Source organism: Chiloscyllium plagiosum, unplaced genomic scaffold (genome assembly GCF_037043375.1).
Source record: "Chiloscyllium plagiosum isolate Xiang-an unplaced genomic scaffold, Cpla_swu_hap1 HiC_scaffold_1, whole genome shotgun sequence".
NCBI classification, from domain to species: domain Eukaryota; kingdom Metazoa; phylum Chordata; class Chondrichthyes; order Orectolobiformes; family Hemiscylliidae; genus Chiloscyllium; species Chiloscyllium plagiosum.
The window spans coordinates 94,733,245-94,757,404 of record NW_028270139.1 but is presented as its reverse complement, the minus strand read 5'-3'; the positions used below and the strand labels follow the sequence as shown (position 1 = coordinate 94,757,404).

The following is a 24,160-nucleotide window of genomic DNA, read 5'->3' as shown; positions in this document are numbered from 1 at the left end:
CTTCACATTTCCCAGGTTCACTACCCTCTAGATGAAAACCATTTCTCACCATCTGTGTCCAAACTGACCAATTCTGAGACTGTGATCATTAAGCCAGGGAAAGTATAATCATTTCATCCAATCTATCACCTCTTTTAGAGTTTTATGTTTCAATAACCCCGCCCCCACCCAAATTCATCTAAGCCCAAACTGTCCTCATGGGAGAAATACACAGCCTGACGCGGAGAAGATCTTTCCACTAGTAGGAGAGACTCAGACCTGAAGGCGCTGCCACTGACTGAAGTGCTGTTTGCAGGGCCAGTGTGGACTTGATGAGCCAAATAGCCTGCTTCCACACTTTAGGGATTCTTTGATTTTGTGACATTTGTCACCCTCCAATATTCTAAGGCTGTTCAGAATCTACAGAATTTTGGAAGATGACGGCCAATGCATCTACTATTTCCAGGACTACCTTCTTAGTACTCTGGGATGTAGATGATCATGATCTGAGGAATTATCAACTTCAGACTTATTAATACCCTATAGCCTTTTTAAACAAATACTAATTTCCTTCAATTCCCCCTTCCCAATTTGCCCTTGCTTTGTTTCCCTTTCTGGGAAGTTATTTGTGTCTTCTGTGAAATCAGGCTAAAGTTGTATATTTGCTCTGCCATTTCCCTGTTTTTTATTTATCAAGTCTCCTGGCTTAGATAGGAGCTTACATTTGTCTGCATTAATTTTTCATTTAACAAAAGCTCATTTAGCCTGTTTTTATATTCCTTATTAGTTTATTCTTATCCTGCATTTTTCTCCCTCTTAATCCTCTGTTGCTGAATTCTAAACTGCTCCCAGTCCTCAAACTACGTTTTCTACTAACTTTGTATAACTCCTTTTTGGATCTAATATTGTCCTTAATTTGTTTTGTTAGCTGTGCTTGGACCACCTTTCCTGTTGTTGTTGCCTGAAAGGAATGGTTGCAGTATATGCATTCATTCCTTAAATATGAGCCATTGCTTATCCACTGTTACTCCTTTACAATAAAGTTACCCAGTCTACTGCAGCCAACTCAGCCCTCATCCCTTTGTAGTTTCCTTTGTTTAGATTGATGTGGCAAAACTGTTTTTTTCTTATGGTACTCCTGTCTTTAGTCGAACTTATCAAGCTGCTGTCAGCTTGATGATTGCAGAACAGCATGATATCAGTTTTCTACTACATTTGCCAAGAAAAATTCAAACCAACATATCAGGGCTGTATCTTGGTAAGAACCTTAGAGTGGGGCAAAAATATATTGTACAATTTAAATGTAAGTCAGATTGGGGCATCTGGTCGGCATGGACAAGAAAGGACTGAAGGTTCTGTTTCCATACTATATGACTGTTGAGAAGGTGCCAGAGGAACCAGGTGGTGTGGAAAGTGGAGAGGATAAACTAAAGTGACATTCAATGTTGAAGTTTCATAGAATTAGAATTAGAATTAGGTTTATTTTCACATCTATTTAAATACAGGGATACATGAGTACAACGAAAAGTGTACAGAGTTGCCATTTCCGGATTCATCTTAGATACAAAAATTCCTAGGGTAGAAAAATAAGAAAAAGGCAGAAGTTCAGCATTACAATCTTTCCAAAGAATGGAGTCCACACTGTGCTTTCTCATAGTTCTGGGCAGGGCTGATGATGACAAGTATGGTGGGAGTGGGGACTTGAGTAAGTAAGACTTCTGTCAAAGTTTTCTGAAAAAGCCAGGATCTATCTCCAAATGCATTAAAAATAAGGCTGTTTTGCCTTGGGATATAGGCTGAGGTGGTGTATGTAATTGATCTTGAACTAATGAAAATTGGTTTGTGGTGGAGGTGAGTAGCGACCTTGATGCTGGTCTGACAATGGGGATAGAGTTTGCGTGCAAATAATCAAGGTTAAGTAGAAGTGCAATTCCAGAAATAAAAGCTGTGATGCCAGGCATAGTTCAAGATACATTTGTGAAATTTCTGTAGATTAGGGAACTACATGAGGTTTGCTGAGTGCTGAAAAGTGAGTAGCGAGTCACTACATGAGGTTTGCTGAGTGCTGAAAAGTGAGTAGGGAGTCACTTGGTGCTGGAAGCAACAAAGCCAAGGTCATTAAACAATGGAGCAGAATGGAGTTGACTAGAATAACCATGTGAAAACTTCCCAAAGCACAAACATAAGGACTAGGGGGCAATCAGTAATCATTTACATTTGAGAATAATAGTTTTTGACTACTTAGAAGGAATTGTGTTACTTTGGAGCTATATGTTAAACATGTCATTTCACTTCTGTCTGTTAGGACCTGAATTATGTTTGTACTTATTGCAAGATGGACAGATTGTTTCGTCTGTGTCACTTCTAATAACAACACTTGCTTAATTATAGGTGGCCATTCCATTGTCAGATGAATATCAGCAACTAAAACCTCGTATTGGAAAAGCAGCCAAGGTACAGTCCATTTGCATTTTCTACATGGTTCATCTTCTGTTTGTCTTCATGTGTTCTGCCAATAGCAATAAGTATTTGTGCTACTGTCAATGGAAATTGCTGGAGAAACATGGTAGGCTTGGGAACATCTGTGGAGAGAAAACCAAGTTAATATTTCGAGGTCTGGTGACCTTTCTTCCTGAAAGTGTTATTTAAATAGTGATAACTTAGGAAAAGTCAATATACAAAGGGATCTGAGTTTTCTTTTACACTGGTCACTGAATGCAAAGAGGTGCAGCTAACAGTTCGGAAAACAAATGGTGCATTGGCCTTTATTGCAAGAGGGTTTGATTACAAGAACAATGAAGTCTTGCTGTAGCACTACTTGCCACAGAAGATGTTCAGTGAATGTTCACTGAGTTGATTCCTGTGTTGGTTGATTTGTCATATGAGAAGAGATTGTCTCCCCAGACCTGTATTCACTGGAGTTGAATGAGGGGGGATCTGATTGAAACAAACAAAGTTCTGACATGACTGGACAGACTGGATGCATGGATAACATTTCCCCTGGCCATGAGTGAGTCTAGAACCAGCAGTCATGGTCTTAAGTTAAGGGTAGATCATTTCGAACTTAGGTGATGAGGAGAAATCTCTTCATTCAGAGAGTTGTGACTGTGTAGAATTCTCTACAACATAATTTGGAAGAGACCAAGTTCCAGAATATATTTCAGACAGAATTCGATTTCTCGACGCTAAGGACATTAAGAGGCATGGGGAGTGGAAGTGTGATTATGGCATTGAGATCTCCAGAGAATCAGCCACAATCATCTTGAATGCTGGAGCCAGCTTGATGAGTTCAATAGCCTCTTCCTTTTTTTTATATCTGATATTGAAGCATAAGGATTTGGTGCCCTCAATGTGTTAACTCAATCTTCGGCATTGGTTCAGTTTCGAGCACAGAAATTCATGCAAACATTGGGCTCGTTGCTTTGGTAAGATGGTGGGGTCAAATTGTAAAGCTCTGTTTTGACTGGACTTAATGAAGACCAGTTTAATCATGTTTCTTGTTGAAATTTTCTGCTTGGGCGCTCTCTCATATGTTCGAATAAACATAGTGTTTTGGGGAGTTATTGCAAACACAGGCAAAGAAAGAACTTTGCGTTTGTTCCTAAAATACCAAATAGAAGACTCAATAGCACAAGAAAGTTTTATTCAAGACTATGGTCATGGCTTTGTCAATACATTGCACCCATACCAGACACAATAGGTATATAATTTCACATTAATATGTGGTTGCAATTACACAACTAACCGTAAAAGTCCATCATTTTAATACTAACTGCAATAGTTAATATTGGCCACAGGATGGTGCTTTAACAATACATTTCCGAGAGTGCCAGAGAAATTGTGTTGAAGGTACATTCTGCTCTCTCTGGCCTGGTAGCACCATCACTCCTTTGCATTCAGTGGCATCACCATTTCTGAATTCTCACTCTTATCATACTAGGGGTTGTTATTGACCAGAAACTGAACTGGACCAACCATATACATACTGTGGCAGCAATAGCATGTCAGAGATTGGAAATTCTGATTGCCAAAGCCTGCCCCCTATCTTCACGTAATGAGTGTGATGAAATACTATTCACTTGACTGGGTGAGTGCAGCTTCAGCAACACTTGTCAATGTACCTGCACCAAATAGACTGTTAACATTTAGCAATAAGTGCTGGCCTAACCAGCATCTTCTACATCCAGTGAATGATTTTTTTTGTAAAAATTGATGTTTCCGAGCACCCTCATCTGGATATTGGCTTCCACGTTTTTCAATGTCTCAAAGTTTAGTTGCTTTTGTAGCACTTCATTTGCGGAGAGGCTCTTTGAGACAACCTGGAGATAGGAATGACCCTGAATAAATGCAGATTGATTTCTCAGTTTCCATGTCCACTTCCTGTTGACAACTCTTGACTTCTAATATCATGTATTTATCACACCATTTGCATGAATGTTTTCTTAAAGATACTTGTGAAAGCACAAATAGTACAGGATTTGCCACTGTGATGTCAGTTATTGCACAGTCAGGAACATCTAGAAGATGTTTCTGCCCTGATTGTCTCATATATTGTATCTACTGAAAGAGACTTGTCTCAGCAGGTAAATTTGCTTAATGTTTGGATTTGTCATTCACTGCTTTTAGTTCTTAATTTTGTTTGGTGTGTCTTCAGAAGAATTTGGCTCGCTCCACAATTATAGTGCTACAACAAATGAACAAGGCACCTCTTATTGAGCCTCTCAGACCTTCTCTGACATTTAATTAAATCATGACTGAAATGATTGTGAGGTTAAATCCACACTCTTGCCTACCCGTTAATAATCTTTCATCCTCTACCTTAACAAGAATCTGTCCACTTCTGGCTGAACATTGACATTTTGCGCTCGAAAAAAAAAATAAGGAAGCAGAAAAATCCTGTGAATGAGCAACAGATTCATCAGAACCTACCTATTTCAAATGAATTTGGGCTGCTGGAACGTGTGCATTTTCGGCTTTTATCTGTTTGTTTGGATTGGCAATTTTCTTATTTGCCTAGTTTGTTTTAAAGAAGCAGTTTCTCTCATAACTCTGTTTCTCTGTCAGTGATGAAGTCTTGCTACCTTTTTAAGAGCCTGGTTTTGCAGACATCCAGGAGCACGTGTAGTTTGAGCAAAATCTCTGAAATAAGTTGTAGTGAAGAACAATAAAAATCTAGCAAACCCTTCATGGAAAAAAAAACTTTTAAAAACAAGTGAAGAGAGAAAGCATCAGTTGAATCAGAATTTATATTGTATTTTAAAAATCGGCTTCGACATTTGCACAAGCATATGTATATGTGTGTTTTTCTTACAAATGTCAGGCGCATGGAATTTCTCACCTAATGTTTAATTCAATAGATGCTGTCTTTCAGGAAAAGATTTCCAGAAAAAATATTCTCAGAAAAAATATTGACCTCATATCTGTTTTAAAATTGGAAACCCCTGATTTTTCAACATTGATGCATTGTTCTAGATTTCCCCAAAAGAAGAAACATTTTTTTCACCTTTCAGTATTTTATATTTTTCAGTCAAGTCGCTTCTTAATCCTCTAAATTCGAGAGAGTACAAGCCTTTCCTGTTCATTTTTTTCTCATAAGACAACTTGCTGATTCAAGGTACTGGTCTGGTAAAGCTTCTCTGAGCAATTTCCTGTACAGTTCCCTTTACTTCAGTAAGGTGATCCTGATTATACACAGTCCTGCAGATATGGCCTCACCAGTGTCGTCTACAACTGAAGCAACACATCCCTACTTTTTGCTCCATTCCTCGTATAATAAATTAAAAGAATCAATTTGTGCTGATTCTATGGTTTTTTTTTTAGCCTTTTGCACATCTTCGACTAAGACATCCAGATCTTTTGCATCTCAAAGCTCAGCAATTTCTCTCCATTCAGATAATATACTTCATTTTTGTCCTTTCTGGCAAAATGGACAATGACCAACCTAACCCTTCATTCCCTAACCATCAGTCAGTCATGATCTTTTTCTCCACCATCACTGTTCATCAAGTAAGCCACATGTTCATTTCTGCCAGTCACTAATTATCATATGAAATTGATGTGCAGTATTATCTAAAAATAAAGATTAATGTATGGCCTTGGTCAATATCAGAAAATAACCACAAAGTTATCATTATTGCTTCTAATTAATTCTTTTTACTTACAGGAATACCCTTTTATTCTTGATGCTTTTCAAAGAGAGGCCATTGCTTGCATTGATAACAATCAGTCTGTACTGGTGTCTGCACATACATCAGCTGGAAAAACTGTGTGCGCTGAGTAAGTGCTCATTCCAATTTTACTTGAATTTTTTGTGGTCCAGATTCAAAGTCCTGGGTACTTATTTATTTCTTTTACTCATCTATGCTGTATCTCTCGTGGTGTGCAGGGATTTGGGGAAAAAGCAGGAGATCGGGATAAGCTAATAGAACTGATGTAGGCATGAAGGGCTGAATGGCCTCCTTTAGTGTCATAACGATTCTGAGATGGTCAACTGAATGTGCATCCACCAATGGTTCCGCTGCTTCAGTCATACTGTCATGATCATGAACAGTGCAATCGATGCAGTCTTTGTAAGCAGAGAAAGAAATTTGCTGTGCCTGGCTGCAAATCTTCAGTTGCCTACTTCAAAAAGCATTGGCAGAATTTTGCATAAAAATGGAAGAAATTGCAACGCAGGCTACCATTCAGTAAGACTGTGGGTGATCTTAGACTTTAATTCTACTCTCCCTAAGAACTCTGTATCCCGAAATCAATTGATTGCTTCCTTGAGTATTTTCAGTGACTGAACATTGACATTTTGCGCTCGAAAAAAAAATAAGGAAGCAGAAAAATCCTGTGAATGAGCAACAGATTCATCAGAACCTACCTATTTCAAATGAATTTGGGCTGCTGGAACGTGTGCATTTTCGGCTTTTATCTGTTTGTTTGGATTGGCAATTTTCTTATTTGCCTAGTTTGTTTTAAAGAAGCAGTTTCTCTCATAACTCTGTTTCTCTGTCAGTGATGAGAATTAAGTGAAGCAGGTGTTACTACTTCAGATTTTTAAGATTAGTTTTAAAATGATATTTTCTTGCTCTGTAGGTATGCAATAGCGCTTGCTTTACGTGATAAGCAAAGAGTTATCTTTACCAGTCCTATCAAAGCATTGAGTAATCAAAAATATCGTGAAATGTATGAAGAATTCCAGGATGTTGGACTAATGACTGGCGATGTCACAATCAATCCAACAGCCTCCTGTCTGGTCATGACAACTGAGGTAAAGTTGATCTGTGCATGACATTTATTTCTGTTTATTATCAAGTGTTAAAGAAAATAACTAGAGCTTTGCAGTCAGAGGCAAAAGTTGATAGATCTTAAAAATGTGTTGCTGGAAAAGCGCAGCAGGTCAGGCAGCATCAAAGGAGCAGGAGAAGGGCTTATGCCCGAAACGTCGATTCTCCTGCTCCTTTGATGCTGCCTGACCTGCTGCACTTTTCTAGCAACACATTTTTAAGCTCTGATCTCCAGCACCTGCAGTCCTCACTTTCCCTCAAAAGTTGATAGATGCCCATTCACATTAATGGGCTTTTGTGTGGAAACTTAGAATTTATACAGCATTTTAGTGCTCTTGCCTTACCATCCATCATTACTTTAAAATCTGGGCCAACATAGAACAGGTGAAGATTTTACCTACCATACCATTGACATATAACTTAATAACATGTACAGCTATGCTGACAAGAATTTTCTATTTTTTGTTTTGTTTGAAAATTAGTGCAAGCTAGTAAAACAATTCCAGTGGATTTTTTGTTTGCAGCAGAATACGCATCCAGTCTCATCAAACATATTGGTTAATTAAATCTGGGTATTGGTATTATGGCTCAGAGTTCATTGTTGGGCTGGGAGTTAATATTTTTGATTTTTAGCACATTGATGTTCTATTCTCAATTCTGATGTTCCATGAACTTTCTGAAATGAGAAATGAAACTTTGATGCTGTTGACTGCTGGCTGTAGAGTAGAACTTTGTTAAGCAATGCAGGTTCCTGTACATCTGATTTCTTTTCACCCTATTGCAGAAATGTACTTTCTCGTGACTTGTCTTCAATTGGACCAGGTGAAAGTGCAGACAATACTCTTCATTATTCCTTTAAAAAAGTGCCCAGTTATGTTTTCTGTGGACAAAATTGAGCAAGATTCCTAATTGTTGAAAACTATCAGATGTTGCACTTAAGATATTGTACTATATTCATTACTTACCCAAATTATGACATGTTTTATGTAATTTAAGTCACTTTTATTGTAACAGATTTTGAGAAGCATGTTGTACAGGGGATCTGAGGTAATGAGAGAAGTCGCCTGGGTTATCTTTGATGAAATTCATTACATGAGAGATGCAGGTATGTAGGTAGTTAATAATGTTTAGAAACTAACAATATGCAATTACATTGCAGAGTCACTATACAAAATAGGACTAAATTAAATAGCTCAATCACAAAGGTGATAATCTTTGAATTGCTACCTGAGTCACAAGCTTAATGGTATCTGGTAAATAGGATGAAAATGTTGAATGTGTGACTTAAAAAAATTGGTGTGGGAGAAAGAGGCTTTGATTCATGAGCCACTAGCACCACTGTTAAGGAAAAAGGAAACTGCACAGTTGGGACAAACCTCACTGGGACCTATGGCTCAACTAATAATATCATTAGGGTTTTAAGAGCCCTTTGGTTGGTGGTGGTGGGGTGAGTTCATTAGCAGGTCAGGATTATGGGAAATAATGACCATAGTATGACAGATCGTACAAATATAAGAATGCACCAGCAAATCGGATCGAAACTGGACAGAATGGTGGCTTTTTGCAAGGGAGATGGAGCATAAAGTTTGCAAAGTCTCAGTACAACTTTGCAACCATTTGTTAGACTATGCTGAGAGTACTTTGTGCCTTTTTATATTCCTGTAAGCGGGGGTGGGGGGGGGGTTGAATATGTTTCATGGGAGACAGTTCAGAGCAGGTTCACTGGGTTGATGTCTACAATGAAAATTTGAGCAAATTGGGCCTACGTTCATTGGCGTTTAAAATTAGAGAAGATTTTAGTAAAGTATGTATAACTCTGAGGAGACTTGACACGGTAGTTGTTGAGACAATGTTTTGCATTATGAAAAAATCTAAAGCAAATGCATACAGTTTTAAAAATTGGTCTTTTAGCTAATGAAGGCAAGCATCTTGTTTGCCTTCTTCAGCACCCTGTCTACCTGTACTGACACCTTCAGGGATATATGGACTTGTACATCAAGGTCCCTTAGTTTCTCAGTACTCCCTAGGGACCTTCCTTCTCTTCTTCAACTTTCTAAAATGTACCAACTTGCACTTATAATGTTTAAATTCCACATGCCTTTGCTCTGCTCAGTTTGCCAGCTGATCAGTATCAAATTGTAGCCTGAAACCATCATCTTCACTATCAACAACATCAGCAATTTTCATATTATCTGCAAACTTACCTTGTACCTCCTGCATTCACATCCTAGTCATTACGTACATAGCAAACATCAAGAATACCAAGTCTGATGTATTCCACTGATCACAGGTTTCCAATTAGAAAAGCAACCCTCTGTCATCACCTTTTGCTTCTTATTTGTTAGCCAATTTGGATATGGTTTGCCAATCTGCCTTGGATCCCATGGATTCTTACCTTTTGGGGCAGCCTTTCATATGAGCTGTTGTGAAAGGTCTTACTGAAGTCCACATAAATCACATTAACTGCATTACCTTCATCAATATATTTCTTCACCTTTTCAAAAAATTCCATGACTTCAGTCAGGGATCTCCTTCTAACAAATCCGTGCTGATTATCCCTGATCAATCTCTGTCTTGCCAAGTATTGATTAATATTGTCCTTCAAAATTTCTTCTAATAATTTCCCTCCCAGTGATGTCAGTAATTGGTCTGTAATTACCTGACCTATCCCTGCTGCCTTTCTTGAACAAAGGCACCACGTTAGCTATCCCCCAGTTGCACTTTGCCTATGGCCAGCAAGGCATTAAATGACTCTTCCATGTCCTCAGCAATACACTCCCTTACCTTCCATAGCAGGATGTATCTCATTAGGCCCCGGGGGGTTGATGCCTATTAAGACATCTAATACCTCCTCCTTACTAATCTTAAATGTGTTCTAGAACCACCTTATCCCACCTGATATCCCTGGCTACAATGTCTTTCTTGTCTGCGAATACAGGTGAGATGTATTCATTTAAGACCTCATCCACATCCACTGGCTCCCTTTGGTCTCTAATAGGTCCCACTCTTACCCTGGCAATCCTCTTAGTCTTGATATACTTATAAAAAGTCTTGGTCCCATCTGCCAAAGATATTTTGTGGCCTCTCTTAGCCCTCCTGATATTGATTTTAAACAATCTCCTACACTCTGTATATGCACAGTATCTAACATATGCTTCCTTATTATTTTTTACAAAACTCTTGACATCCAGGGTTCCCTGGATCTGCTGCCCTTATCCTTCACTCTTCAAAAAGCATAATAGCCCTGAATTCTCGCTATAGTACTTCTAAAAGACTCCCATTTTCCACTAAACTCACCTACAAGTAACTGATCCCAGCCTAAGTTTGATGGATCCTGTCTAATGATATTGAAATTGACCTTCCCCCAGTTTAGACATTTAATTTCTGCACTTTCCTTTTCCCTTTCCATCATGACTTTGAAACTTAGAGTAATGGTTACTATACCCAAAATGCTCATCCATTGAAATTTCAACTGACTGACCAGCTTAATTCCCTGGGATTAGGTCTAGCACTGCCCCATCTAGATTTAGATTTTAGATTACTTACAGTGTGGAAACAGGCCCTTTGGCCCAAAAGGTCCACACCGACCCTCCGAAAAGCAATCCACCCATACCCATTCCCCTACATTTACCCCTTCACCTAACACTACGGGCAATTTAGCATGGCCAATTCACCTAACCTGCACACCTAACCTGGGAGGAAACCAGAGCACCCGGAGGAAACCCATGCAGACACTTGGAGAATGTGCAAACTCCACACAGAGAGTTGCCAGATGCATGAATTGAACCCGGGTCTCTGGCACTGTGAGGCAGCAGTGCTAATGACTGTGCCACCGTGCCGCCCATCTCCAGTAGGACTATTTACATACAGGCAGGAAAAGCTCTCCTGGATGCACTTTAAAAATTCTATCCCATCTGGCCCTTTCACAGTAAGGTAATCCCAATTAATGTTCAGAAAGTTGAGCTATCACCCCTATTTCTGTCAACCTTTCTATGATTTGCATATATCTCTGCCTCTCTATCTCTCTCTGACTGCTTGGTTTTATTATCAAAATTAATGAAGGTTTAAAGAACACTACTTGTTTTATGGTCGTTTAGTGCAGACAGATATTTCAGTTAGAACTCATAACACAAGGAACAGTTTTGGATCTATTCAAAGACTGTATAAATGGAGAACTATTTTGCAGCTGAGTTAATTCTATCATTTTACTCATTGTACCAAAATGCTAGATCGCGCACTGTTCAGCAGTTTCCATGGGAAAGTAAAATTTAAATTTCTTCCATTTTATTTTCAGAACGTGGTGTTGTTTGGGAGGAAACAATTATTCTTCTCCCAGACAATGTACATTATGTGTTCCTTTCTGCAACTATTCCCAATGCACGACAATTTGCTGAATGGATCTGCCACCTTCACAAGCAGGTAATTAACCTAAAATGTAGACGTGAAAAACTGGAGATCTCGTAATGTTAGTAATTGGGTCGGGTTGTGGTGGTGGGGTGGGGAGGGGGGGGAGGCTTTGTAGGAGTTTTACCAACTGACATTGAAAAGACAGTGATATATTTCCAAGTCAGCATGGTGAGTGCTTTGGATGAGAACTTACAAGTGATGGTAGATAGTATGCACTACTGCTCAGTGTTCCCACTAATGTTACCTGCTACGTGAGCCTCTAAAGCCAGTGTACAATAGTAACTTCTGCAATTGGAAGTCAGTACAATGATTGGCATCCTGGTAGCAGTTAGCTTGCACAGCCATGCATCCTAGAGGCAATGTTGCTCCTGTTAATGAGCTGGTGAGGAAGTGAATGTTTACGGATATGGTGCCAATTAAGTGAATGCTTTATTCTTGAGTATTGCTGGAGCTGCATTCATCGAGGCAAATGGAAATTAATTCATCACATTCTGATTTTTATTGGTAGTAGACAGGCTGTGGGGAGTCAGGAGTGAGTTACTCACTGCAACATTCCAAACCTTTGACCATCTTTTGTAACTGTGGCATTTACATGGCTTGTCTTGTTCAGTTCCTGGAGAATGATAATGACGAGAATGTTGATTGTGAGGGATTCAGCACTGGAAGTGCCACGGAATGCTGAGCAACACTGTAGTTTCACTAGATAGCAGAAACAAGTGCTGATGAAATGTCGGACACTATCTCAAAGAGAACTATGCTTCAGTTGTAGAATGTAGGTCGCGTCCCAATTGAAGTGCTAAATTTAGTGTTGGACGCTGCATCTTAGCAAAATGTGATGTTGTAATAGTTACTGTTTATTGGATGGAGACTGTTCCTTGAGGGTTAAGTTGTGAAGTCCATTTGAGATCTCCATGTGTTAGTACCAAGAAGCTTACTACCGAAAGGAGAATTCAATACATGAAGGAGTAGTCTTAAAAGTAGAGCTATGCAATTCAAAGTGACAGTGAGGAGAATTTTTGCACATTGAGTGCAATGGATATCTGGAATTTGTTCCTCCATAAACATAAGTGCATCTTAAATTAAGTTTTCTGAGATTTATGTTGTGAGGTTATGAACGAATATAATCAAAGACAGGCAATTAAAGTTGAACTGATTAGTTCTGCTTCTACTTATCCATCCATCTGTACTAAACAATTGTAACATTTAAAAACATTTTCACATATTCTTAATTTTAAATGAGACATTGGGCATAAGTTAGGGCTGGTAAAGGGACTCTTGAATGGCATGGAAGACAGTTGGAAAAGGCTGTCTTTCCTAGCTCTCCAGCATTACTGTAGACAAGGCTAGCTCTCCAGCACTTTGTGTCCAACTCCTAAGTCTAAGTGATGCAGCAAATCCAAATTTGATTGACATTAGGCAAACTGCTTCACCTCTCAATTCCTCATCCTCTCTCTGTCACTTTTTCTGTCTACCCAATGCAACCAGCATTCTTCCTGTGACAAGCTGATTGTTATCACCATCCTGTAGCTGTCACGGGATCTCTTATTCAATTCTAATGGTATTTTAGAAGCAGTGCTAGGAAGGTTTGCTTCATATTCCGATATTGAGCTCTTAATTAGAGGACCATGGGGATGGATTGAATTATTCCTAACTTCATTCCTTGGCTATTTTCTGTACATGATTTATGATTCTTCTCATAATTTTTTTTCCAGCCCTCCCACGTTCCATGTACATCCAGATTATCTAAAGTTCTGTATCTGATCCATAGTGAGACAACACCTCAAATGCTGTTGAACGATGGCACACACTGCTTCATTATTGGATAAATTGTGAATAGCATTCAGTACTGAACTCTTTAGCAAACTATCTCAAAATTAAGGAGGAGATAGCAGAAAGATGACAGATCTCAAGTTTTGGGACTAGGATATTTCTCTGAGGAATTGTTGAATCTATATGTCTTAATTTGTAATTCTTAGGGCTTACATTGTTGTATTCTAAAAGGTGCAGCTCCAGAGATAGTGGATGGGTTGGTTATGATTTTCTAAAATTCCTGAAGTTCTGGAAGATTGGAGTTTATCAAACTTCAATATTTAAATAAAGGAGAGAAAGAGACAGCAGGAAGTTGAAGGCCAGTTAGCCTAAGGATAGCCACCTGAAAAATACTGGAATCTATTTTTTTAATGAAGTCTCAACATTGCACTTAGGAAAACGGTATGATGAAATCAGTATGGTTGTAATAAAAGAAAATTTATGCTTGATAATTTATTAGCGTTTTTTGATTATGTAACTAGGAGAGATAAAGGGCAACCAGTGGATGTAGCATATTTGGATCTCTGGAAGTTATTTGATAAAGTGCTACACATTGGAAGTAATATCTTTGGATGGATAATGGACCGGCAGCAAAGATAAATGGGACATTTTCAAGTTGGTGGGCATTGCTCGTGGAGTGTCACAAGGATCAGAAATAGAGCTTCACATTTTTTTAATCTACATCATTATTGAAGAGATCGGATAATGTATCCACATCCGCTGCTGGATCTGAATATAAATTTTGAGGAGGATGTGAAGAGGTAGCAAGGAGTTAAATATGGTTAAATGAGTGAGTGACAGTATGAAGATGGAATATAATATGAAAAGTGTGAGGTTATTGCAAGAATGGAAAAACATAATAATTTTGAAAAGCTGTGAAATGTGTTTTCCTGAAAATTAACATTTATTTGGGTATGCTGATAAAGAACACAAGGTGGTGTGCAAATACAGTAGTGCCTCGACTTACGAACTTAATCCGTTCCGGGACCCGGTTCGCGAACCGAAAAGTTCGCGAACTGAATCAATTTTTCCCATTGTTCGGATAGTGTAAGAATGCTCGGACGGCTGTTCACAGCGCACACGCCAAAGACGAACTGAATGAGATCGCACGGGGCCTGAGAGCTTTTGTGTTCAACAAGTGCGTAGCAAAGCAGAACAATGAAACCACGTGGTTGCATACGGGCTTTTTGCGTTCCTACCTCTGTTCGTATCTTGAATTTCGTACATATGTTGAAGCAATAATTTTACAGTCCTGTTCGTAAACCAATTTGTTCGTGAGCGGAGTCGTTCGTATGTCGAGGCGCTACTGTACAGCAAATAGCTAGACCTATTGTATAGTGGCTTTTATTGCAAGGGAATTGGAATAAAAAAGAAAGTCGTATTCCAACTTATTACATCTAGAGCAGTGTGGGCTGTTCTGTCTTCAAATTTAAGGACGAGTACTTGCACTGGAGGCAGATCAACAATGGTTTAATAAATCCATGATTTGAGAATGTTATTCTCTGATGAAACGCTGAGTAAATTTGATCAGTATTCTGCAGAGCTTAAAAGAAGAGAGCAGATACTATTGAAACATACAAAGTTCTGAAGGTGATTGGGAGGACTGACACTGAATTTGTCCCCCCTGTTTGGGAATCTGGAAGACAGGCATAATCTCTGGTTAAGGTGATGATCATTTATAACTGAATCAGAATTTGGAATCTTTAGAATTCTCTACCGCAAAGAGTATATATAGAGTCATAGAGATGTACAGCATGGAAACAGACCCCTCGGTCCAACCTGTCCACGCTGACCAGATATCCCAACCCAATCTAGTCCCACCTCCAGAACCCGGGCCATATCCCTCCAAACCCTTCCTATTCATATACCTATCCAAATGCCTCTTAAATGCTGCAATTGTATCAGCGTCCACCACATCCTGTGGCAGCTCATTCCATACACATACCACCCTCTGCGTGAAAAAGTTGCCCCTTCGGTCACTTTTCTGTCTTTCCACTCTCACCCTACACCTATGCCCTCTAGTTCTGGTCTCCCCGACCCTAGGGAAAAGACTTTGTCTATTTATTAATTCCATGCCCCTCATAATTTTGTAAACCTCTATAAGGTCACCCCTCAGCCTCCGACATTAATAAAACTTAGTGCCGGGTAACAGATGTTTAGCCTATTAGGGAAGCAAGGGACACAGTGAATAGGTGGGAAAATAGAAACTAACCCGAAAATCAACTGTAATTACGTTGAATGACACAGATGTGGAATGAAGGAGTTGTAAGGCCTATTCCTCATATTGCTTAAATTCGTATCTTCGCACATTTTTGTTTCTTTTACATTCTACCAGATCCGTTGACCTTGAGTTGCAGCCTTGAAATGTTTTGCTTCCACAATCTTGAACACTCTCTTTAAACAGCCTGTCCCTTCCTTGCGACCTCTCCCTCCTATATCTGTTAAATCATGGTATTATTGTGGTTTCCCAGAGTGTGTTTTGTTTTCAAGTGCTATATGGCCCAGCTGGTCTCCCCCCAATGTTCATGCTCCATGCCAGCCTCTTTCCATACCTCTTTATTTAACACCAGCAACATTCTCTGGCTTGGCTTGTACAGCTAGATTTTCAGTTTACCATTTCATAGAATCACATAGTATAGAAGAGGCCCGTCAGCCCATCAAGTTTGTACTGCTGCAAAGTAATTTGATTAGTCCGAATTGGAATCTGACGGCATTCTGCAAACTACACAGCACAAAATTAACACTGATCAATTTTCTTTTCATGCTTCTTGTTGCACTTCATGTCATAATTCTAACACAGTTAGAAAATTCCAAACTCTTCGAATACGCCTGTCATGTTTCTTTCTTTTTGACTTTTGAACTCGAGAATATCTTAATTTACCATGAGTTTTCTGATGCTTCTAGCAATAGGATTCTAATTGACTCCTTTTTATTTTTACAATTATGTGAATATGGCATAAAATTGCCTTTGGTTCAAAGTCTTTAGTTTTATTCTCTGCATCCTTTATTCCAGAAGGTTCAACCATCCTTGTAGTATATTAAATTATGCATTTCTGAAACTGTAAACTTGAAACATGTCTTTAATGCTTTATCTGTATGTGTTTTTAACGTGAATTCGATTGAATGTTTTCAATTATATGACTTGTTAGGTAGGTAGTTATAATTTATAAATAAGGTGCACATTTGTGGTTAAACACCCATTTTCCAATTTGTTTGAAAGTCTTATTTGTAATTTTTGTTTTAGCCGTGCCATGTGATCTATACCGACTACAGACCGACACCTTTGCAGCACTATATTTTTCCAGCTGGAGGTGATGGATTGCATCTAGTAGTTGATGAAAATGTAAGTGAAGGAGATCTTTGAACTGCACTGTATAAAAGTGATTTGTGAAATTTCATTTGTATACTTTGAACTGTGGATATGTAACTGTTAGATGGATATATCGGCCAGAAAAATGACCAAAGCAGTTTGCGCTTGTGGGTAGTGAAGAAAGTGTAGCCACCTTTGTCCATTTCCTCCTCAAATTTATTCAGTTTCCCAGCACCTGTCACACTCTGGGGTAGTAAATTGCACAGATTTACGATCCTTTAGATGTGCAAAATGATTTTACTGTGGAAATTAGGAAGTAATTTTTAACATGATAGATGCAAAAGATTACAGTACATCCCTCTAGCTTTATAGCTAGTCATGTTGACCATCAAGACAAAAGTTTCAGATGTGCCTGTATATTTCAGAGCAGCTTTCTCCCAATTTGGAGAGCTAATGGAAAAGTTGCTTGAATTTGCTGAATATTATACCAGTTGTAGGATCGTTTTTGAAATTTTCAGTTAAAAATGGGTGGAGAATCCTTAAATGAATCACAGAAGATTAATTTAGATTAGGTTAGATTCCCTACAACGTGGAAACAGGCCCTTCGGCACATCCAGTGCACACGGATCCTCCAAAGAGTAACCCACCCAGACCCATTTCCCTCTGATTAATGCACCTAACACTATGGACAATTTAGCTTGGCCAGTTCACCTGACCTGCATATCTTTGGACTGCGGGAGAAAACCAGAGCACCCAGAGGAAACCGGCGCAAACTCCACACAGACAGTCGCCCGAGGCTGGAACCGAATCCGGGACCCCAGTGCTGCGAGGCAGCAGTGCCAACCACTGAACCACTGATTGAGCATATCTCTTCACTTTTATGAGACTATTGTCCTCACCTGAAACAAATTGAACCCCATCCACCACCACTATCCTCCACCTGGCTAAGCTGATCTTCACCTTGAACAACTCTGCTCCAGCAAGTCTCACTGCAAGATAAAGAGCAGAATCTCACTTTCCACTTCGGAACCCTGCAGCTTTCATGACTCAATGTCAAGTTGAACAGCTTTAGAGCTTGAACATCCCTTCCATGTCCTATGCCCAACCCCACACCCCAGGTTCTGTCATGACATTGGCTGCTTTCAGCCCAACCAACCCATTCTTATCCATTCATGGCCCACATTGTCAGCTTTTCTCCTTCCCTTGCATTCTATCAACCATTCCTTTGTTTGCCTAAGTTGTTTCTGTCTCTCTGGGCTCCATGTCAATCTATTCATTCACTCACTAGGCAAAAGTGAGGACTGCAGATGCTGGAAATCAGAGTCTAGATTAGAGTGGTGCTGGAAAAGCACAGCAGGTCAGGCAGCATCCGAGGAGCAGAAAAATTGACGTTTCGGGCACAGCCCCCCCCCCCCCCCCCCTCAAATAAAAAGGTATCATTAATATGGAGACCATATTTTTAGAGTTACTAGCAGCTCTGAAGAAAGGTCACCGGACTCTAAGCATTAACTCTAATTCCTCTCCACAGAGACTGATCTGCTGAGTTTATTCAGCAATTTCTGTTTTGGTTTCAGATCTTCAATATGTGCAGATCCTTGTTTTATTTCAGTGATTGTGCACAGTCATTCCAGCAAGGCTTTCTCTGCCCACCCTCATCTCCCCCATGTGATGTCCCAATGAAGAGGTTAGCTCTCTGATGCTAATTACAGGAAACAAAAGAATTAAGAGTAGGAGTAGATAATTCAGCCCCTTGAACCTGCTCTACCATTTTAACAAGATCGTGGCTGATCTCATCTTGGCCTCAACTCTACTTTCCTGCCTGTTCCCTGTGACCCATTAACTGATTACTAATTAAAAATTGTCCATTTCCTCCTCAAATTTATTAAGTTTCCCAGCACCTGCCACACTCTGGGGTAGTGAATTCCACAGATGCATGATCCTTTGGATGTGCAAAATGATTTTACTGTGGAAAGTAGGAAGTAATTTTTAATATGATAGATGCAAAAGATTACAGTGCAGCCCTCCAGCTTTACAGCCAGTCATGATTCTAATGAGTATTTTTCAGAAAATGCATTTTTTTTTGTATCTAAAAGGGGGATTTTAGAGAAGATAACTTCAATACTGCTATGCAAGTACTGAGAGATGCTGGTGAACTTTCCAAGGGTGATCCAAAGGGACGTAAAGGAGGAACTAAAGGTATTGAAAAATAAACTGAAATAATTATGTTTCCTTTATGGTCAGCTGCATGATGTTGCAGTGAAATGCTGACTCAATGTTTACAGATATACCAATGCTAAAGTATGCTTCCTTTAGTCGTTGGATTGTTAATTCTCTTCTACAATTTTGTTATAACTTGAAACGCAGTTTCTACTTGATTTGTGTTTTCTTCAGCATCTGATCCTTTTTGAAGTGTTCTCTCCTTTCTGCAATTATTTCAGGGATGAAAGATTTCTGCCTTTTAGCAGAATTGCAACCTTTGATTTGATTTATTTATTGTCAAATTCAGTGAAAAGTTTTGTTTACAAGTAGTACAGGAAGATCATAGTAAGCAAGGATATACAGATCATAGGGTGAGAAAAACTTGGAGGCAGACAGGTTACGTTGCACAGGGTATGTGCTGGGCAAGATCAACATTAGCAAGATCAGCATTATTTTAAGTGGAATTCTCCCCTTTGAAATGTTTTGCCCTGACCTCCATCTCCTCATCTTTGCAACCCTTTGCTTCTCATGAGCTTACTGGATTATGTTCCATTGTTAGTGTGGACCTTATCCTGCATTATATACACAAACTGGGACACAATGCATAATGGTAACATCACTACCTTCCCCCACCTTCTCTCTGATGTATCACCTCCGTCCCCACCACCATTCACCTATTGTACTCTTTGCTACCTTCTCCCCAGCCCCACCCCCCATTTCTGATGGAGGGCTTTTGCCGAAATGTCGATTTTCCTGCTCCTCAGAGGCTGCTTGACCTGCTGTGCTTTTCCAGCACCACTCTAATCTAGACTCTGGTTTCCAGCATCTGCAGTCCTCACTTTTGACTAGTAACCTCGAGGCCTGGCCTAGTGGGTTCCAATCTGACCACAGCAGCGAGTGGAATTTAAATTATACTAATAAATCTGGAATTAAAAGCTAGTCTCTCAGTCATGGCAATGATGAAATTGTCATCAATTTTTGTATGGCTCATACTGTGCCCTTCAGGGAATATAATCTGCCATCCTTACCAAGTCTGGTTTACATGTGACTTCTGACACATGAGTGTGGTTGACACTTAACTGCTTTCGGAAAAGACCAAGTGAGCTTCTTGGGTTAGGAACAATTAGGGCTGGGCATAACCCATGTCTCATGGAAAAGGGAAAAAAAAATGCTGAACTGTTGAAAAGGGAAGATTACGTGAGTGATTTTATGCAAATGCTTTGCGAGGTAGTTTTCATTCTAATAGAAAGTAAGCAAAAGGAATACTTATGTTTTTACTCACAAAGCATCTAATAATTCCACTATCTGAAGTTGTCTGGAAACATTTACATCTCCCAACAGATCACTACTGATGCTATCATCTTCTGGCCCCTCATGCAATGACTTTCTCACTCTGTTATCATGTGTACACATTTCTTCAGAACAAAAAGATTTTCAGATCTTTTGCTTCACTCGTTCTCATTTCTGGTATTTGTAAATAACTAATTGCGCCAGATAGTTTTAGGTTGAGGTTGAGGGGCAATGTTTTCTGTAAAATCTGAGTTTTGAAGTATGCAATTACCTCATTGCATTTGCATTATCTTCTTGACAGATCGTTTTCCTTAAAAAATATTTTTTATAAAATTCCAGTAACGTCGAAAAATATTCTTCCAACATTTCTAAAGCTCTATCTTTAAAAGCTATTATAGAATCTGCTTTCAGCATTATTTACAGTAAGACGACCCTTAGCAGCAGCTTTAAAATAAATCAAGTGTTTCCTTTGGCATTTTAAATAAAAACAATTGACTAGAGAGAATTTTTTAATTGCCCCATTTACATAGTCATAACTCTTATTCTACATCTGTTTTTGGTCTTTTCAAAATCTGTTGAATCAAAACTCCCCAGTTTCTCTAATTGAGCTAAGCACAAAACCCATGTCTAGATGTGAGTAAAAATTATGATGTTCTAATATGATTCATCAAATGATACGTATTTTTCACGAAAACCCAGACTTGGAAGTGAAACATTTAAATCCATGACTAGCAAGTTGAATATAAGTTTATCGGTCTCAAAAATAAAGATTGCTGAATTTGAATGAAAAGTGGTGCAATACTTGTTTCTCTTTTTATTTCACAGGTAGGCAGAATATTGCTGAATAATGTATAGTTGATTCTAACAAAACATTTTCACTGATAGGACTGAAATACCGATTCATGTTCAGAAGTTTTCCAATGAGATATCATGATTACTTAAATTGGGCATTGATTTGCCACATCTTCTGAATTCTATACTATTTGACTGCTAAATTGATAGTGAAGAGTTTTGTGATCTTCAATTTACATTTTTAATAGGGCTTCAAATGAATGCTGATAAAATAAAGAATAAAACTTAGCACAGAAAAATAATGAAAAATTAAATGCTGAGATGTGTTTAAGTTTGTTTCAGCCCTATTCCACAATTTTGAAGCCAAGTATTATTTGATATGAAACATGTTTAACAAGAATTGTGGATTTCTTGCCTGTGATTAAAAAGTGTGTCATTACATAGTGCCAGCCATTTTTGCTTTTTACAGATTATTGAAGAAATATCCCTTCCTATTTGAGTTATTATGGGTTTCAATTACAAAGACCCTGACTGTTTTGCAGTATTCAGTTATATTTGATGTAATCTCAGTCAGAAACGGACATTTCCTTATCCTGAGACTACGCCCCTAGTTCTAGAAGGTTTCAGCCAGAAAAATATAGTCTCAGAATCTTATCGAGTTCATGTAATACTCTGATACCCTTTGAATCTCAAGGACATATGCACACATTCCTTCTCAATCTCTCTTCCTAAGTTACTGTCATCAACCCAGGAATGAATATGGTGACCTGTCATTGCACTCGTTTAGGTTAAATTTATACTTCTGTACAGATTCCAAAATTGTACACAGTGCCCCAGATGTGGCTTCACCAAAGTCCTGTGCAATTGCATCAAGAGATCCTCACACTAGTGCTCCAACCCCCTTCCAATATAGACATCAGGACAGTTTGAGTTCCTATTGCGTCTTGTATTTGATAAATTTATATTTCTTGCAGAAGAACACCCAAACCCTTTGAACACTAACAGTTATTAGTTTCGCATCATTCAGAAAATACTCATTTTTTGTGTTTTAGCTAGCTATAGACTATTCATGCATATCCATGAATTATAATACATATGGGGCATCCAATTTAGTTCGGAGTTAGAATGGTCCAGCATCAAAAAAGACTCTGCTAAATTGTCAGCCTTCCTCAAATAAGTTGTTGGAATAAATGAAAAAGATGACACAATGATGTTAGAAGCTATGTGGTTGTTTCAGACTTGTGTCGTCACAGTTTTATCCAGCACCAAGACATGTCGAACATGACCTGTACCTAGCATGAGCATCCTTCACCTTAATGAGGAAATTCAGAAGACAAAAAAAATGACTGAGTGATAGTCACATTTATTGCCTTTTAAAAATTGGTGAAGTTGCCATCTGTTATGGACCAGGCCAGACCCCCTTAAAATATTTTAAGAAGGTAACTGAGACCCTTATTTTTTCTTACTTTAAAAGCACATGAAAAGTGGGTGTCCTAGGTGTGGTGCAACTGGTCAAACCACTCAGCTTTAAGCAAAACTGAGTTTATTTAAACACCACAGTTGAAACATGAACAAAAGGCCGAATTTAGAATAACGTAACTATTGCAAAACATAAGGTATTACTGATTAACTGTTCCAATATAGTAACACCCTATAAACACACCCATTGGCCAAAAGGTACATTCAAACACAGGTTGGTACAGGCAGGAGGGAGCACATTCCAGAAAGAGATTTCAGAGAAAGTCAGAGGAATCCTTTACAGAAACTTGTATCTCCTGGACCCTCGCATCTTGTCACTGTTCCAGCTAAAACAAACTAGATAGAACCTGAACTGGGAGAACTGACCACGCCCCTTCCATTTTAAACTAGACTTTTCAGTACCTCTGCCTTTACGACCCATCTTCAAAAAAAAAACCAAGGGCCAAAATAACCTTTTTACAATGACAGCATCGTCACACATGTATTTGCAATGTATTACAGGATGTTTTTCAAATTAATTTGTATGTTGGAAATCAAGAACCCACAGACATGACAGTTGTATTTACATGGGTAATTGCTAAAGATACCTGTGCTGAGGTAATATCATTTTTATCCTGTGAATTCTAAACTCCTGACTTAAAGGCAGTTGTAAATATATTTGTAGAAGTGAAAAAGTGGTTTAATCAAGCAATTATTTTTGATCTGGTAATTTTATTTTTAGCCAATCAAATGCAATACCCAAAATTACTGTGATGGAAACCAACATTCTCCACAAAATGAAGTTTTGATTCTGAGATTAAGGAATAACCTGTTTCTTTCTGCTTTCTGTTTCAAAAATGTTGAAACTGTGTGTTTTGATCTGAATTCATGAGCTGCAGTTGTAACATTAGTTGTATTGTATGACTTATTTTCATACATCAAAATTTTACTTCACTCCATTGTATGTGAAATGTTGTTATTCTGACATATAGGACCATCAAATGTGTTCAAAATTGTGAAAATGATCATGGAAAGGAATTTTCAGCCTGTTATCATCTTCAGCTTCAGCAAGAAAGACTGTGAAGCATATGCACTTCAAATGTCCAAGTTGGATTTTAATACAGGTAGGAGCACTTAAAAGTTAAATACTTTATTTCTACAGGAAGGTTTAAATAGAACTGTTTAAATACATATGAGAGAAATCTTTTCACCATTTTTCTAATTTAATGAAGGCTGTTGACAAATTGTTAAGAAGTAACATTTGAAGGGTTGATTAATTATACATTAGTTTATTTTTGCTTAATTAACACACAGTAAAGACAGCATGTGTTGTGACTGAGAGTGATGGTGGGTCCTGGTGTGATCTAAGGTAAACTTGTCTGTGTTAAATGCAGCTTGAGGAGCTTCAGTTCAGTCATATCATTGGAAGCTGACAAAACAAGATCAGGAAAATTACCTAGACACCGTTTCAGGAGTTGGTCACGTTCCTTGGGCTAGATAGAAATTCAGAGGTGGTCAGTGGTTTGGGAATGAAGAGTGTGATTGCCCTCAGACAGGTATGGAGAATCAGCATGTCCAAGAGACACCTCAATCCCTTTCGCTGTCCAACAAGTACAAAAAGATGCTTTCTTCCTGTGGATTAGGA

General features: G+C 38.6%; 1 protein-coding gene across 2 annotated transcripts in view; it reads left to right on the top strand.

The window, feature by feature from the left end:
- mtrex (Mtr4 exosome RNA helicase) overlaps positions 1-24,160 on the top strand; it is a 127,246-nt gene that overhangs the window by 13,103 nt on the left and 89,983 nt on the right. The window contains exons 1-9 of one of the 2 annotated variants that reach the window (XM_087989076.1): positions 2,379-2,433; positions 3,920-4,066; positions 6,143-6,255; positions 7,060-7,234; positions 8,265-8,355; positions 11,545-11,669; positions 16,711-16,809; positions 18,870-18,972; positions 23,508-23,639. In XM_087989076.1, the coding sequence (XP_087845202.1) occupies positions 4,034-4,066; positions 6,143-6,255; positions 7,060-7,234; positions 8,265-8,355; positions 11,545-11,669; positions 16,711-16,809; positions 18,870-18,972; positions 23,508-23,639 (871 nt within the window). In that variant the 5' untranslated portion in view covers positions 2,379-2,433; positions 3,920-4,033. Of the gene's footprint in view, positions 1-2,370; positions 2,434-3,919; positions 4,067-6,142; positions 6,256-7,059; positions 7,235-8,264; positions 8,356-11,544; positions 11,670-16,710; positions 16,810-18,869; positions 18,973-23,507; positions 23,640-24,160 lie in introns of those variants that run through there. The other variant, XM_087989071.1, reaches the window with a different exon arrangement.